Below are 16,450 nucleotides of genomic sequence, written 5' to 3' on the forward strand. Positions count from 1 at the left end.
GATGTGTATACGAAGCACTTTGCCGTGAAAGCATGTGTTTTCTGATTGCAAGACATCGGCGAAATGTCTGCCTCCTCTCTATATCTTGCTCCATTGTTAAGATCGTCCAGTCCATCACTTATACCTCCCAACAACCTTCCTCCTCTTCTCAAAAGCATCCCCAGCCATACTCCCACTCCCCCTTGGCCCATCTCCGACAGGCCTCTTCCGGCTCTTCTCCAAGCTCCCCAACTTCCCACTCTTCTTCTGCGTCAACTTCTCAATCCGATCAATCCCCGCGCCCAAACTGCGCCACTCCTCGCCACCAAACCCGCCATCCCGCTGCTGCCTCGCCTTCTGCTTCGCAGCATCCTTCTTGCTACCCGGCGCCAAACGCGTAAAGTTCGCTTCTTCGTACTCGCGCCTCTCGTTCTCTTCGCGGCGTTCGCGTTCAGACTTTGTGTGTCGGCCGCCGTGTGTGATGGTGCTTCCGATGCTGGGTTCGGCGATGGGCGCGCCCGAGAGTTCGGTTGCGATGAATTCGTCGAGGGTGGCGGATTTTCCGGGGCGGCGCTCGCGGCGCTCTTCGCGGCCTTCGGGTGTGGGCATCGCCATGGGCGTTATCTTGGGTGGGCGGTAGATGCCGTCCTTTGCGGTTTCGGCGCGCGCGCGCTCTTGGGCGGCTTCGGTCTTTTGACGTGTTACGAGGGCGCGGCGGGGACCGTATGCCATTTCGTCTTCGTCTTCAGAGGTTTGCGCTGTGCCTGCTGATTCGGCGTCGCTGACGTCCGAGTCTGAGCCCGTGTCCGTCGTCTTGGTCTTCTTTGGTTTCGAAGCGGGTTTTGCGGTAGCTTGGGTGGTGCGGCGTGTGGCATCGTCGGCTGTGCGGAGAATCTTGTCGATTTGATATTTCAGGCGGCTTTCCAGCGGTCGTACACCCTTTTCTAGGTAGATTCGCAGTTCTACTAGCTTCTGGACGACTTCATCCTGGGGGTGGAGGTTCGTTTCTTGCTGGTCGTCTTTTCGTGCTCGGAGCTTTAGGAGGATGAGGAAGACGAGGTTTTGTAGGTAGGATAGGAGCAGCTCGTTCTTGACATCCAGTAGGGAAATGCCTTCCTTTGGTGGTAGGATATCGTCATTTGGGAGAGCTTCTGTAGCGGATTGAATTGATGTAGTAAGAGTCGCGAGGAGCGACTCCAGCGAGTTGTCGACGGCCATGGTTTTCAAGGACGTTGTGGTGGTCGTTGCTGCCGCGCGTCGTACCTATTGAAGTTGCAAAGAAATTTTAGTGGGGCTTGAACGCGCCAAACGCACGGGCCACTGCGGTCATCGCGTCGGTGGTGGACTGCCTGTCCCAAATCCTTCGTGTGACCTCATAATGTCAGCATACCAATACTCGCCGTGTTCGACTCCAACCTCGATACGGCTTCTCTCCGTCTCCGGCACTCAAGATGCTCCTGCATACAAATTAGAGGAGGTGGATATCAGGCAAAAGCCGCGTTTCGAGGCGCTCTCATACACATGGACCGACTACGATAACGAAGAGCCGGAACCCATACTTGGAGATACCAATACTTATTCGTCTATTCAAATAACCGGCGCTGGCTCTCTCAGGATAACGGTGCATCTAGCGCGTATCTTGCACCATGTTCACGAGCTCCTGACACAACCTGATTCAAGCGGGAAGATTTGGATTGATCAGATTGCTGTGAACCAGCATGATCTGGACGAGCGAGGCCACCAGGTCTCTCTGATGTCGCACATCTATGGACAGGCGGAGCGGACGCTAATGTGGATTGGCATGTCTCCTGAGCATACGCCTGTACTACTTGATCTGATAAGAAACTTGGGCGAGCTCCCACCGCTTGATGTCCATTGGACTGAGGAGATGCACAAGGATCTGGAAAGCAGATTGATTGCTCTCTTTTCTCAAGAGAACGATACAGGCTATACAACAGCACAGTACATTCAAGCATTGACTTGGGCCATTGGTCGCCCGTACTTTAAACGTGCATGGATTGTCCAAGAGATCGTGTTATCCACTCGGCCCACGATGATACTTGGAACGACACCAACTGAAATATACGTACTTTATCGTATCATCTTCGTCATCAGATATTCCTCAAAAGCGGCCCTGCAAGTCGTTTACTCGCTAATCCCAGATCACCTCGGAGTCGATCGCTTGCTGAGCATGGACACGGCACGTAGATGGCTACGAGGCGACCCTAAGCAAAGCACCTTATATAGCGACTTCTTGGATGTACTGTTCTGGCTCTCATCATCGCGTGAGGCCAGCGACCCAAGGGACGCCATCAATGCATTTTTAGCTTTTCAAGAAAGAACCTCCGCTCTGGACTTCGTTGCAGATTATAGGATGTCTACTGGACAAGCATACCGGAAGTTTTGTGCAGATATGGCGCGGAAGACTGGCTCGCTTGCGTTCCTGGGGCTTATCCGCGGCAGCGCAGACGAGGAGATGCCTTCTTGGACCATAGACTGGCGAGTGGACGTCTCTTCTGCAGGAGACAGATGGCAGGGTTACAGGATTGGTGACACTCCACATTACCCGTACGCCGCCGCCAAAGGGCGTCTATGCCAAGCGAACGGAACAGAACAGGAACGCGATGTGCGTTTGGTTGTTCGCGGCCGGATCATTGACACGGTCCAATTCGTGTCAAGTGTTACCCGGGAAGAGATCGCAACTTTTGGAGTAGAGAATGTACGACTGGCCGAAGAAATGGCTAACCTCACAAAGACCATGCCTACAGTGGATATCGATACGTTTGACGAGATGAATACTGCTAAGGAACGTATATTCGTTACGCTCTTGGGCCATGATCTTGGTCCGCAAGCCCTCACAGAGCCTCTACAATATACTATAGGCGATTTGATCTCAATGTACGAACGCTTCATTGAAACGAAAATATCCGAGCCCGTGAGCGAAGCAGTTCACAAAGAGAAGTTCCCTCAGATGAACCTGCGACTCATTCACAAACGTCTCTTCCTCGGCCACAAGCAATTGTTTGGGCTTGGACCAAAAGCCGTTCAACCTGGCGATTGCATATGCATTATACACGGATCTACAGTCCCTCTGCTATTGAGGCAGTGTGAAGATGGGAAAGAGTACACGGTGGTCGGACAGTGCTACTACGAAAGCTGGATGTATGGCGAAAAGGTCGATTGGGATGAGGACGCAGCTGATGAGTTTGTACTGGTATGAGATAAAGGAGAGCTCAGCTAAATCACCGCTGCGTCTGAGCGATGATCTTCGAGCCAACGTCACATCCATGCTTCAGTTCATGCACACCATCCAGGAACCATTTCTTACCCCTGTCCAATACGAAAGAACATATCTCGACGTCATTCCCAAATACCTGTGCCTCGTTTCCGCTTCTCGGTGTCGTCTTTACGCAACCAGATACCTCTGGTGTTGTCATGCCACCGGAGCGCGCTCCCGTCTTTCCGCCTGTGGCGCCTAGTCAGGAATAATGCACCAATCACGATATGCCGTCCCAAACACTACCAAACGCTCTGGTACATGCGATCCAACCAGCGATCAGGGTCATGCATAAACATTAGACGCTAGTCCAATGTTTTCTGGAACGTTGCCTGACCTGGTGCATTCCCTACTCTCACCATCAGATAACCCAAGCCATGGTCTTCGCTGACTAGTCAGCACACCGTTGTACGTAGTCGGCGACGCGGCAATGTGGCTACAGAACACGATACCAACAAACGTTGAAACGATTTAGGGCTCTCAGAAGACTAGCCGATGTCGTCCATCAAAACATTGGTGAGAGACAAGTATATCCAACGTGGCTGTGAGACACGGCGTGCTCCCAAGCCACCACTACAGAAGCCAAACATCCCGCATCCAGCACGACGGATCAAAACTGCTTCGACTCACATAACAGTCAGCGTCATCACCCCATGGTCCCTCAAATCCGTCGTCTGCCTGCATCTCATCCCCCAACAACCCCTGTCCATCTCACCCACACTCCACGCACGACGCCCGTATAACGCATCTCCGCACCTCGGCTTCTCGAAGGCGTTCACAACATTCCACTACGTTTCCAGAAGGCCCGAAAAGTAAGTGGGTGTACGGGTAAAGTCACAGGAGAACCCCAACATGTGGGGTAGACCAGGCCACCTACCGCACCCCTGGTCTGCTCTTGCAGGATCTATATTACATTTCTACCAGGGGGTGCGCGCCTTAGCTTCACTGTGAAGGACCGCGCGGCGCGCGGGCTATGGTCAGAGTTGCGATAATGCGTTTCACGTGTACTGATGGCACTATGGATGGTGATAGGATGGTATTTCGCTATGTGTGTGGGCCGCATATGTGCGTTCTGGTGGAGTAGCCTCATGCTTCATGCATGCGAGATGCCTCGTGTGGACTTCGGTGGGACGCTTTGGTCACCGTAGAAGTGGCAATGCGTAGCGGAGCAAGCCACCGTGCCGTACCGAGCCCGGATTGATATGGGGTACATCGTGGTACCCACAGATCATCTCTTCAGTTCATTGCGGTGACCCACCCAGTGGTTTCCTGGCTGTGCTTCGCCACCACGCGAACTTGATCTAAGCACCTAAGAAGATCAACGCAGCGGCTTGCTGGTTGCCTGAGTTTGCACAAGATCGTCTCAATTGGTATGATCAGAATCTCGGTGGAGAACTAGTTCTTGTCGAAAGCCGATCTAGACACTGTATCATGCCAAACTGGCCTACATTGAACAGTGACTCGCCAGAAATATCCGGCACATATACTCGGGGTACGGCAGATGTGAGGACCTGGTTCATGGAGACCTAGTACTTATTTGTCGCAACGTCCGATACAGGATGTCGGGGATGAAGGTCTGTGCTGGACCCAGAAATGGGTTCGTCGAGAAGCGCCGAGTGTGTCGTGTAGATGATAGTCGCTGTCGCGTGCGATCGTCGCTCGACTTGCTGATCCATCATATGGTACGCGGAGGCTACCAGAAGTGGAAGGTCGCTTCAGCTACTCAGGTATGGCAAACAGGTGGATCCGCGTTGTAGCTTTCCTGCTTTGAAGAGACGACAATCGTGGGCATGTACTGGGTGGCAATCTGGTACTGCGAGATCAGAGTCATACGTCAAATTTGAGTCCTGCTGTCCGTAGCCACATCTGTCGTTTTCCTTCGGCTTCGCGAATGATCTCAGCGGAAAGCTGTAGGCTAGGTGCGAGGTGAGCGTATCGCTCCATTTCCAGAACAACGTTGTTGATGATATCGTCCATAGTCGCTGGTGGGGGAAGTAGCTGAGATAGCGAAGGAGTCATTGTGGCGCCCATGATGAGCAATGTCTGGGAGATGATGCTACAAAACTGTCAGCAAACGCAATGTTGGCAGCTGGTGAAACTTACGAGAGAGCGCCCTGGAACAGATAAGGCAGGTGTCCAGCGTGGTGCGCAGTGATGTACTCCAATTGACGAACGCATGCCTCCAAGCACTTGTGGCAATTATCCTGCACACTTGAATCCATGGCCAAAGTCTCGTCCTGCAAGACCAAAAGCACGTATGGACGGAATATGATGGTACGGCATGCGAAGTAGCGCAGTCTCAAAACGGTCTGAACCGGATTCTGCAAAGGCACTCTGTCGAGCGGGAACTGCATGGCTGGCGGTAGCCCAGCATACCATTGGTTCAGTTGGTAGTCAAGTTCCACAACCAAAGGATCCAGCTGAGCGATGGATGTCGCAGCTGGGCCTTTGGAATAGGGTGTCGTTCGGATGTAGAGCATGGAGCTCACACGGTTGAGTAGTCTACGAAGGGCAATCTCTGCAAGGAAATACCACAGTTCATCTCGGCCAACTGCTTCTGTTCCTAGATCCTCAAATCCGGTGGGAAGTGCAAAGCCTTCCTCAAATTGAGCGAGGCCGGAATGGGGAAGATCGAGCTCTGCTAGTAGGTCGCTTTCGATCATCACAGCATTCCAGTACACTCTTCTGCCCAGCTCCTCTTCCGCTGGAGATACGCGACCAGGCGCGCTCAGAAGAAGCTGCAGTTTCATGCTGGCGCCTGATAATACGTTCCAAGCTTCGACTGGGCGTACAAGATACACCAAGTATGCTGCGGCGAGGATTTGACATTGTGCAGCTACCATGTTGTTTCTTGTCATGACGGTCGGCAGTAAGCTCCATGCTGCGGTAAAGTATGCCAATCCTGGGGGATCTTTTTCAGGGTTTTGCTGCGTAATACTGCCGGTGCTTGCAGCATGACCTAGCGCAAGAACGAGAAGAACTATGCAGCTCTCCGGCCCATCTCGGAAACCATGGCTGAGGGCGGTCTGGTAGTGGCTACTCCATGTATACGGATTTACAACCGCGTAGAAGACATTCACTCTCTCAAAATACGCCTGCACGTATGCGCCAGTATTCGAGAGATCCAACCCACGGCTTGTCCCCAGGCTTACTGACTCTCGAGTCATTTCAAGCTGGAGAAGAAGCTTGGCGTCATATTGGCGAGACACAAGCTCTCTGATCATTGGAGATGACAGCAGATTGAGTGCCGCAGTATTGTGGGTTTTCGGCATGGTCGAGATGTTTGACGGGTGGTTGGTCCATGTTCCTATGCCGTTGATCGGCTGTACCATGCCGAGATGGGGTATATTGCCGGTGCTACGGGCGAGGAAATCTTCGCTGGTGGAATTGCTCGCGGCTGGCGAATGCGATGATAATGAGAAATTACTAGTGAGGCCAGATTGTAAAAGACCCTCGATGCGGTTCAGATGCTCTAGGATCAGCTTGTCACCCGCGTCCAGCTTAATGCCCGGCTCTCGGTATATGCACTCGGCATTCAGCTCTGTACACAATCTGCACTTTGGCCTGTTTCCGTCGCATCGGCTTTTCCGTGACCGACATATTTCGCACTATTAATTGTCAGTCTTCTGAGATGGACAGGTCGAATAAGGATGATGTACAGCGATCGTCGCACGCCGGCGCGGGTAGTCTATCGTGTCGGTACTTGGGCGCTTCTTTGTGCTCGGTCGGGGTTCGGTGCTGGTGCCGTTGGTACCATTGCTAGTAGGTGCGATTCCATTCGACGCGGGTGGGGTGTTGTCATTGGACATTTCCCGGTCTGTACCAGATGATTGAGACATGTTGCGGGGCCGCTTCTTGAAGGGATTACTCAAACCACCGCTTCCAGTAAACAGTCCATTCGGGGGGTCGAGCAGATGAGGAGACGTCAGGGCGGATTTGAGGATAAAGGTATTTGCGTCGGGCAGAGCGGAGAGATTGAGGCAGAAGGCGTCGCGTGGGAAGCCTCCATTAGTGGTCGCCGCTGACACGGGACTAACATCTGGAGAAGGAGTAATTCCAGCCATGATTGGTGGACGGTTAGACAGCGGCCGGGGCACGCTGCACAACTTCTGCGGCGTGCAGCCACGATATCGAGACAGAGTACTGGATTCCAAGGCGGCACAGGGTGTGAGACAGGCGTTGCTGATGAAAGCAGGACACAGCAATTCGGCGTGAAGATGAGACGGCAGGACGCACGTCGATTATAACCACACCAAATCTCGCCTCATCCTTAGCTCCTACACCTACACATGTCACGAAACGGGCTCTGCAAGATGAGCGAGGCGAATGCGGGGGTGACAAGGGCATCAAGCACTCCACATTTGCGCTCTGACAATCAAAAAATGGCGCCAGTGATCCTTCCAAGGGTCTCGCGTCGAGCCGTGGCCGGCACGGTGATGATGCTACCCACCCACGGCCGCAGCTTCGCCCGGTCGACGATAAATTGCCTGCAACATGCCGAACGTTAGGGTAGACACACGATCAGCGTAGTGGTGGTGGCAGCCTCGAACGAGTGGTGGCAGCCTGCTTACAGAAGGGTCTGCAGGAAGCACGGAGCATGCGAGGCATGCGGTGTGTCTGGAGAGGCCCGCGAAGCGAGCTGCCTGCCCTCCAACTCTCCAGCGTGCTAACCGCGTACAATAGGCTAATACACCAGGAAAACGGCCGACCTAAGATCGTACTGCGCATGCTATTGCCTTGGCATGGTGGGTTCAGCATGACTGTGATCAGCGAACGGCGGCAGTGGACCTGCATCAACAGCATCTCCTGATCACTCGCGCTACGCCTTCACAAGTCCGCTGCATTCTCATATTGCTACCAAGCCACTCGAACTCCACTCGAAGATTTGCGACCTGTCTGATAGGCGCGAGCATGCTTCCATGCAGCAATTCATATTACCTTGCTGCCCAAGTGCAATTACCAGGTACATCCTGGCGTCTACCTTGGTACCTGTAGGAGCCGTAGAACAAGTGGACTCTTCCACACAACGGCTGGGGTCTCAGCCAGTGATGTCCGCTGCTGACTCCGGCACTGCGTCCTAGGATTCATTGACTTCGACTATGCGTGTGCCGGTGATCCAACACCGTGTGCAGAACGCTCTTATCGACTGACTCAACGCTGAGTCGAACGGCATAACGGTAGCCATAGTGCAGTTCCAAGACACGGAATCGTCTGTCTTCGTATAGCTTAGCCTAGGGGCTGAATGACCTGCGATGGCGCAACCAGTGAGGCAAAGCTTCTAGAAGACGACGTAGAAGACATGTCTTGGACATGTTGATCTGCGCTTCGAGCGGTTGAACCCCAGTCGTGCGCCACATGATGGGGTAGACGCTCGGTAAGTCGACATGACCAGGATGCTTTCTGCTCAATGGCGTAGGCCTGGTGGTTATGTCTCAGGCTATGCCTTCTGCCTTCTGAGCGCAAGGTGAATAGCCGGTGGGTACCTGAATCTGACTACCGTTCGGTATCGTGGAGTCTGTTCAGGCGGCCACGAGTGGTTCGGTCGGCAGGAAAATGCGTTCGCTGTCTTTGGCAAGGCAGAAGATGCGATGCGTGACGCAGGAGTGGTCATGATCGGTATTGCGTCAGGGTTAGGCTTATCGGCTCCTCAATGCAACGGCAGATGTCGAGCCAACTCAGCAACGTCATGTACGCTCGTAGTACTCTATCTGAGCACGGTATTGCAAGGCTACCGATGCATCAAGTGATGCATCCTGGGAACGAAGCCGACTATTTTGGTTTTCTGGGGCAGACACTCGGACACGTGAGCTGGGCCTAAACAGAAGCCCTGGCTACTACTTCCAGATTGAACGTGGAATATGACGATGAGGTATTGAGTATTGAGACTCTCTGCCTCATGAGCTCGTCGATAATCGAACAGTCACCACATACGACCGCCATTCAGCTTTTGCGAATCCTCGCCTCGGCAGCCTTGGGGAAAGGATGCAGTCGTTTGGGTGAGGATGTTATCTGGCTCACTAGACGCTCAGGAAGCAATACTCACAGCTATTCAAAAAGACTTCGATGGCGTCGTTATCAGCGAGCAGGAGTTTGATCGTCTTCATCCGAGTCGTTTTCGTGGGGGTGCTGCTTCCTGTTACGCGGGTACAAACGCATCGCCATGCAGAATAGGAAAGAGCGACACAGCCCAGAAATGACAAACAAACAAACAAGACACTTCGAGAAGGGCCCACGGAGATCGCCGCCTGCTGGCATTCAACCACATGCACAAGCAACCTACATTGGCATACTTCGGAGGACCGCGCGATCGACGAAGTGACACAAACGCCAATCTGCAAGGGTAGCTCCTTTGTACGACCCAAAGCATGAATCCGGAAGCACTCGACGCTATCACGACACAAACCATGAGGCCGAAAGCACTTGAAGCTATCACAGCCCAAGACACCAAGGAGACGTCGCCAGGAGAAAGGTCGCCAGCTAGGCAGCGAGTATGCTTCTCTCACGTTCACCCTATTCCCAACACATACTGAAGCATTTCAGATTTATCCTCATGAAGACCTCGATACCACGAAGTCCTCATCCACATCCCCAAGATCAGCATCAAATAGCAGCACGATCAGCACAGACGGCACCTCCGAGGCCACCCCGACCGCCGCAACCATCGTCTCGGAAGTCGTACAAAGCGTAAAAACCGCAGTCGATGGAGCGATCGCGTGGGCCGAACAAAAGGTTGATAAGTTGAGTGCTGAGCAAGACACTACGGGTCCTTATACTTCACCGGCCACTTGCATGCCATCTGATCTCGATGCTATCGCCAGCGGCATTCTTCCGGCTTTGCCAGCTGCGAGGCAATATGATGGGGGTGTTGATGACGGGGTGAAGGAAGCAGATGGTACTGAGAAGAGTGTGAAGACTGGAGATAGAGAGGACGTACGGTGAGAGAAGTATGATGAAGGAGAAGAGCGCAAGTTTCAGGGCTTTGCAGACGGCTTGGATTACGACGAACGAAGACATGAGGTCGACGTTACGGAACAGCATATGATACCCAAGCATATCCCTGAACGACCAGGGCGAGTGTGATGTACTGGTCACAACAAATAAGAATAATAAACAATGTTCAACCATGTAGCAATCTTCGAAGAGAATGAGAGACCATAATCATCAGAATCAACCATCCAAATGATGCAGAAGAATTCGACTGTACCTACTTCTGTATCTGGTCATTTGGTCATGCTATTTGTCTCTGACCAGGTATTCATCCTGCATCTATTGCCCGGAAGCCGATCCCGGCCATATCCAGAGTATCTTGTGGTGACACGAAGTGGGGTACTCAAGCTCTACCTTCAGTATCTCCCTTTTCATTCAACTTTCGCCTTGTCACCATGGCACACCAATGTCCCATTTGCTCCAAGCACTTCACTTCCAAAATCACGCTGAGAAACCACACGGGTGCCAACGACGCCGCTCTCCGCCGGGCTCATATATGTCACAAATGCGAGCGAAGCTTCTGTAGCCAGAAAGCGATAGAGCAGCATCGCGACGCACCGTCTCATAGCGTTGCGTCGTCCCAAAGTGTTGCACCGTCTCACACTACCAAGTTTAGATGCGACGTGTGTAAGAGGTCTTTTGGAAGTAAGCAGGCTATGGAACAGCATAAGAAGTCGGGGTCACATGCGAAGATGCGGGCTCGCGCGGACGCTGTGACTGGAGAGGGAACGTTGCTTGATTCGAGAAATGTAGGTTTATGATTTTGTAGTACTTTAGCAAGTATCATTCGAACGCTGACACGTATTCGAGGCTTCATCTCACCAAGCACAATCCCGCATATTGGGAGGGACCTCCACTTCGATTGAAGAAGCCACGTTTAGCGACATCGACAGCGAGGACGAGTACTCCGAGGAAGGCGCATGGGCACAAGGACATGTTCGGATGGTGTGGGACGACGACGACCAGGATTAGGCGCTTTGCGAAAAAGATTGTGGGTGGTGCGGTCATTGCGCTGATGGCATTGATTACTGAGTCCTTGCGAGCATACCTAGGTAAGCTCAGAAGAGCTCTCAGTCTTTGAGTGCTACCGCCTAGAAATTGCACCAGTTAAAGCCGCCATACAGCGTTTCACGTGAAGCTCGGTTCGAATCAGCCATGGTGATCCTTTTCATTCGAATAAGGCAGTTATGCGCGACGGATATCTTCTCCCTCGACAATGTCGTCCTTGCCCGTGTGTCAGGTCTACCACCTTTGTGTTGATACTATGGTAAGAAGGAAAGGACCTTAGCTAAGCTTTGTATGGTGGCACAAATGACTTTCAAACGAGAGTCATGGATCTGCGTTCTCCAAACAAGGCCATCCTACTAATCTCCATTGTCTTATGGATTCCCACTTTACAAAGCCCTACTCGACTGTACATGTCTTGTTTTCCTTCGACCGCCTTCAGAACCAAGCAGTACAATGTGTTGGATCCCTCACATTTGTCTATCCCTCTCTTCAGTGACTCCGCCCACGAGGCTTTACCACTGCTGTATGAACCTTGATCAAAAGAGCCATGGGTTACACATACGGGTAGACAGAACAAGGGCGCTCTATCTGGTCTGTCGGACTTCCAGACGTCCGAGAAGAAGGTGAGTCCAGAACCATCGGAGAAGATGCGTTCAAAGTTATTGTAGAAGATGCGTTTAGAATCATCGACAACACGATTGTCGTCCTCGACCAGGATCAACCCGGATTCTACGCGCAGGTCCTTCATCACTGCCAACAAAACGCCAGACAAGCTCAACGATGCTTTCGAATTTACTCCGTACGGATGATCTTCGCAGGTCTCGGGGTCCAAAACATCGAGATCATAGACCAGTGGAGAGAATGTCATGCGTCTCGCGTCGGCGCCAGTCGACAAAGGATGGTCGTATGCCACATGACCATTGATTGAGGCCCACGACCATGACGGCGCCCTAGCTGATCTGGCTTTGCGAGTGACATCGACACTTGCCCGCCATAGGAGACCGAGGATCATATCGTGTCTCCACAGTCCTGCGTGGTAGATGTCATTTACTGCCACTCCAAATCTCTTCGCAATGCCAGCTACTGCAGATAGCCTATCTTCCTCGTATGTAAGATTTCGAGACGTGTATTCTGCTACTGTTTTGTACCAGCAGGCATAGAAGTCGATCTTCAGCTCATCTGGTATGGATGATGCTATGCCATTTACTATGCAGTATAGAAGACGATGGTTGTCGATTGATGTTTTTGGAGCGTGCGGTATCCCCAACGGGTACTTTTCGTTGGTCGATAGCGTTGGGCAACGCCAGATAAGACGGTTTTTCGAGAATATAATGGAGCGGCGAGACAAGGCTTGCTCCTGAAGAACCCAAGCTCTTCGGGTTAAGCGGTGCAGAATGTCATATTCAAGGTCTCCTGGATCACCGTCGATTTCTTCTTTCTGCGTTGGATACCGAGATAAGTAGCATGCCTTTCCGAATAGCAGTATTGGACAAGGCCAAACTGTTTGACCGAGACGCTCTTTGAAACATCCTCGTGTCGAATCTGCTGCTGCTAGCGCCGAGATGTTCAGACTCGAATTGCCGTACACAAGTCCCATTCTCGGTGCTTCTTTTGCCCAGTCTTCTTGCGTTTCCTGCTCCTGGATGATACATAGAGAATCGATCCAAATATATTCTATACCTAACGCTCTGCACACTTCGACTGCGTGACGAAATGTTTTTGGCAACGCCTCGTCTTCGATGCCTCGCTGTCGACAAGAAAGGGTCCGATCGGTTGTTAACAACGGTCGTTTCTGGGGATCTCCCCAGCAGTGGCTTAAAGTGGCGTAGTAACCGTTCTTCTTGTTTCCAGACACTAATTGGCATTTGCTAGCTCCTTTACTACCTACTGCGATCACTCTCGTTGGTAGGGGTGGAGGCTGAGAATCGGCTCGGGAACAGGCGGGATGTGAGCTTGAGCAGATATCCAGCCAGGTCTTGATCCTGGACAAACTTGCCGATGAGCCTGTATGAGTGTCATCATCTGATGGTAGGCATGTTCTCGGTAAGGCCATATACTCCGCTGTTTTACTAGTCAATTTCGAGGCACCAAAGCTGTTCTAGGAATGGAAAACGCTCACAGTCGATGGCCTTACAGATCAGACGTCCGCCCATCCTAGACGGTAATTCCCCGCATAGTATCTTGATATGGACCTCATCAACAGTAAGACCGGTTAGCGGCATCGAACCTTTTTTCCTCTGAAATTCGAGTCTGATGCCGTCATTCAAGGAAGCCACGTCAGGACCTGCCGTACCAACCCATCCACCGCTGGGATCTTGACTCAAGTCACAGTTCTCCTCCCAGGCTATCAACAACAATCCGCAAAGATGGCAACCTCCACGTGCACTCTCAAGCAACGCGTCGAACGAGTGATGATGATCCACAGTGACCTTGCGGAATTTGTCGATGCGTTTCCACAGCGTACGTTTTCGCGAGCCGAGGCCCTTACAAGCGGAACAAAGTCTGTCACTCTCCGAGCCCTTTGGAAAGCGAACTCGAATGCGTCCGAAACAGATGGGTTGAGCATAATCGCCGCAAGGAGCAAAGACCCATTGTGAGGACTTGGACATTATCATGCCATTATGCCGCCCGGCCATACTTCGCGACGCAAAGAATCCACGGTGTTGGGCCCGAATGCGTTGGAAACGAGTGTATCCGATCTATTGGATAGAAGCCCGACAGTTTCCACATGTATAGATTCTTGGAAGTCAGTGCCCTCGCACTTCACCGGGCTACAACGACCATGCAGGCCAATCAGTAGTTCTTGGATCCGGACAGAGAAACGAGCTTGGTAAATGATGGGATGGAGGTTTGATAGTGAACCAGAGGAATGGGGTAACGACATGATCAGCAGCTGGCAAGGCGCTGGACGAAGATACGGATGTGGGAGGCCTAGACATTGTGGCTGGAGCTGCGGGGCTGTGCAACATATCAGATGTAACTAGCGAATGAGATGCATTCCGGATCAACAAACCAAAACGTTCCTGCCTAGTTGCCGCAATACCGTAGGACGGCGTCGCAATGATCGGTAAGATTGTCGCATAGCTTGAGCAAATTGCAACCATAATGCACATCTCTCATGTATTCCGCATCCCATAGCGGCCTAGGTGCTAGGTACACCAACCTCCCCGCGGACCCGCAAAAAGTGGGGAAACCGTTCCCAATCCATACTAACCTCGGTCCCAGCCAAAAGCATCACAACGACGCGATCGTGACATGCGCGTCGCTGCAAACGCCATAGAACCCTCCTCTTCTCCTCCATTTTCCAATTCGTAATCTCTCTCATACCCAGCACCAACTTTAAGACAATTCTAAAAGCAGCACTGAACACCATGACGTCCATAACCTCGCAGTCGCATCCTCTGTTGCAGGCATCCTCAGCTGCGTATGCTATTTTGGCGATTGGACATACGGTAAAGGATGATATAGTTATCTCGATGCGGCGGTATACTAACAAAGTATTGTAGCTGAAAGGTCTGGACCAGTTCAAGCATCCAACGATGAACACACTGCCGCTTATGCTGCGCGGAGCGAGTAAGATCGGTTGGTACGAGGGTAGCGGCTTCTTTGTTATCATGAGTAGGTCTATGACCGAGTTGTTTTCCTATGAGGCCTTTGTCATTTACGTTCTAATAGGCATCCTCAACTACAAGTGGTCGGTCACGGGCATCTACGATGTGTACGACAAGAGCATCGCGGGTGTCTTGACGACCCTGTTGGCGGCAGCAGGTGCAGCTTACTGGAAGAGTAACGATAGACCTACGGCTATTACGCTGGGCGTTGTCGCTATCTTGCAGGGACTGGGTGTGAGGAATGCATCGTACTCGCGCTTGACCTAGATGTTATGGCATGTGCACAGCAAATTTAAGCTGTGTAGGAAAGACACATTATTATTACTGCTGATTCAGGCCCGCTACTTGGACCTGGAGTTGTGGAAATCGTTATCGAAAACCCGTGAATCGTTAAGAAACGATATTGTGGGTATAGAACGCCATGACAGCACTTGTCCAACTTTTGAACCGTTGACCATGAAGACAATCAAAGCATTACCCGTACCGTGAACGCCGTCACCCTTGCCTGCACCATTTCCATGCTAGTGGGCGCTTGGTAAGCGCACCATTCTTGTCCTCTTACTCCGGGGCCTCCTTGTTCTTCTGGATGCTGACGGGTACGGAGCGCTTAGCGCTGCCGAGCAGACGCTCAAGGCGAGCGACGTAGTAATCGGCGAAGCTCTTGCTGCCATCACGCTTCCACTCATCGTCGGCCAGCTGCTCGAGGCGTAGGCATGTACGGTCGACCTGGTCTTCGATTTCCTCAGCCCAGTTGCTCTTCTCAGTGACGCCATCGCTCTTCAAGCTAGCGCCGTCGCTGCCGCCAACGATGGTCTTGATCGACGCAGTGCTCGTCTCCATGAGTGTGGAGGGGAAGCAAGGTGCAACCGAGTTCGTAGGCAAGTCGTCGGAGGTGAACGTGAGGTACTCTACGATGCGCGGGTTGACGGCAGGGGAACCTAAAGCGATAGGAACTGAGCCCTCAGTCACATCGATGGGGTCAAGGGTCTTACGAGCTTGTCCTGGGTCTTGCTTGTCCCTACCGCCGTCACTCAACACCTCGGATATGCTCGCAATATCGACTTCTTCGTCCTCGTTGATGGATGCCTCTGGTGAGTAGTTGCTGGAACCCACGTCTCCCTCGCGGTGACGGAGCTTACGGTCATTGATCTTCAGCTGCGCGAGTCTATCGCCAACCACACTGAAGCCGCGACCGCGGGTCACAGGGAAGCGATATGAAACGGACGGAGCTGGGGAACCGAGGATGGGTGTGTTAATGGGTGGCGATGGGTAGGCGGCCTCCAGGGCGGCCTCGTTGAGCGACTCTTGGATAGGGCCTAGAATCCTGGCGACGGCAGTATAGTCCATCTCTGGGGGAGGGTCTACCGGTTCGTAGGGGCTGCCTACAGACTCAGTGGCTGGTGTAGGGTTCGGCACCGACGGGCCATCGGACTGAGAGTCCAGCGAAGTGACCTTGGTCGTAGTGGTAGTGGTGGAAGCCATGATGCTGTTGGAGTTGAGAGCTGGCTTGCGAGTATTCCTGGCTATTTGAACTCGTTAGTATTGCTGAGATATTCCAGCGCTGTGATAGGCCGAGCCAGGTGAAGCA

The 16,450-nt window shown here is 52.4% G+C and overlaps 5 protein-coding genes across 5 annotated transcripts; 2 read left to right on the plus strand and 3 right to left on the minus strand.

Annotated features, from left to right (window-relative positions):
* Positions 1-114: 114 nt before the first annotated feature.
* Positions 115-1,197, minus strand: J4E93_006175 (uncharacterized protein; the record flags this gene model as incomplete). Its single annotated transcript, XM_049344093.1, has 1 exon — positions 115-1,197. The coding sequence occupies one exon, from the start codon at positions 1,195-1,197 to the stop codon at positions 115-117; it is 1,083 nt and encodes a 360-aa protein (XP_049198528.1).
* A 1,195-nt stretch (positions 1,198-2,392) lies between these two features.
* Positions 2,393-3,199, plus strand: J4E93_006176 (uncharacterized protein; the record flags this gene model as incomplete). The annotated part of the gene is made up of 1 exon (XM_049344094.1): positions 2,393-3,199. The coding sequence occupies one exon, from the start codon at positions 2,393-2,395 to the stop codon at positions 3,197-3,199; it is 807 nt and encodes a 268-aa protein (XP_049198529.1).
* Positions 3,200-5,083: 1,884 nt separating this feature from the next.
* Positions 5,084-7,320, minus strand: J4E93_006177 (uncharacterized protein; the record flags this gene model as incomplete). Its single annotated transcript, XM_049344095.1, has 3 exons — positions 5,084-5,312; positions 5,360-6,864; positions 6,916-7,320. The coding sequence occupies 3 exons, from the start codon at positions 7,318-7,320 to the stop codon at positions 5,084-5,086; spliced, it is 2,139 nt and encodes a 712-aa protein (XP_049198530.1).
* A 7,302-nt stretch (positions 7,321-14,622) lies between these two features.
* On the plus strand, positions 14,623-15,129 carry J4E93_006178 (uncharacterized protein; the record flags this gene model as incomplete). Its single annotated transcript, XM_049344096.1, has 3 exons — positions 14,623-14,703; positions 14,758-14,869; positions 14,927-15,129. 3 exons carry the CDS (start codon positions 14,623-14,625, stop codon positions 15,127-15,129), a joined length of 396 nt encoding a protein of 131 aa, XP_049198531.1.
* Positions 15,130-15,420: 291 nt separating this feature from the next.
* On the minus strand, positions 15,421-16,344 carry J4E93_006179 (uncharacterized protein; the record flags this gene model as incomplete). The annotated part of the gene is made up of 1 exon (XM_049344097.1): positions 15,421-16,344. One exon carries the CDS (start codon positions 16,342-16,344, stop codon positions 15,421-15,423), a length of 924 nt encoding a protein of 307 aa, XP_049198532.1.
* Between the last annotated feature and the right edge of the window lie 106 nt (positions 16,345-16,450).

This window comes from Alternaria ventricosa (genome assembly GCF_023758065.1).
Source record: "Alternaria ventricosa strain BMP 2768 chromosome Unknown scaffold_10, whole genome shotgun sequence".
Classification (NCBI taxonomy): domain Eukaryota; kingdom Fungi; phylum Ascomycota; class Dothideomycetes; order Pleosporales; family Pleosporaceae; genus Alternaria; species Alternaria ventricosa.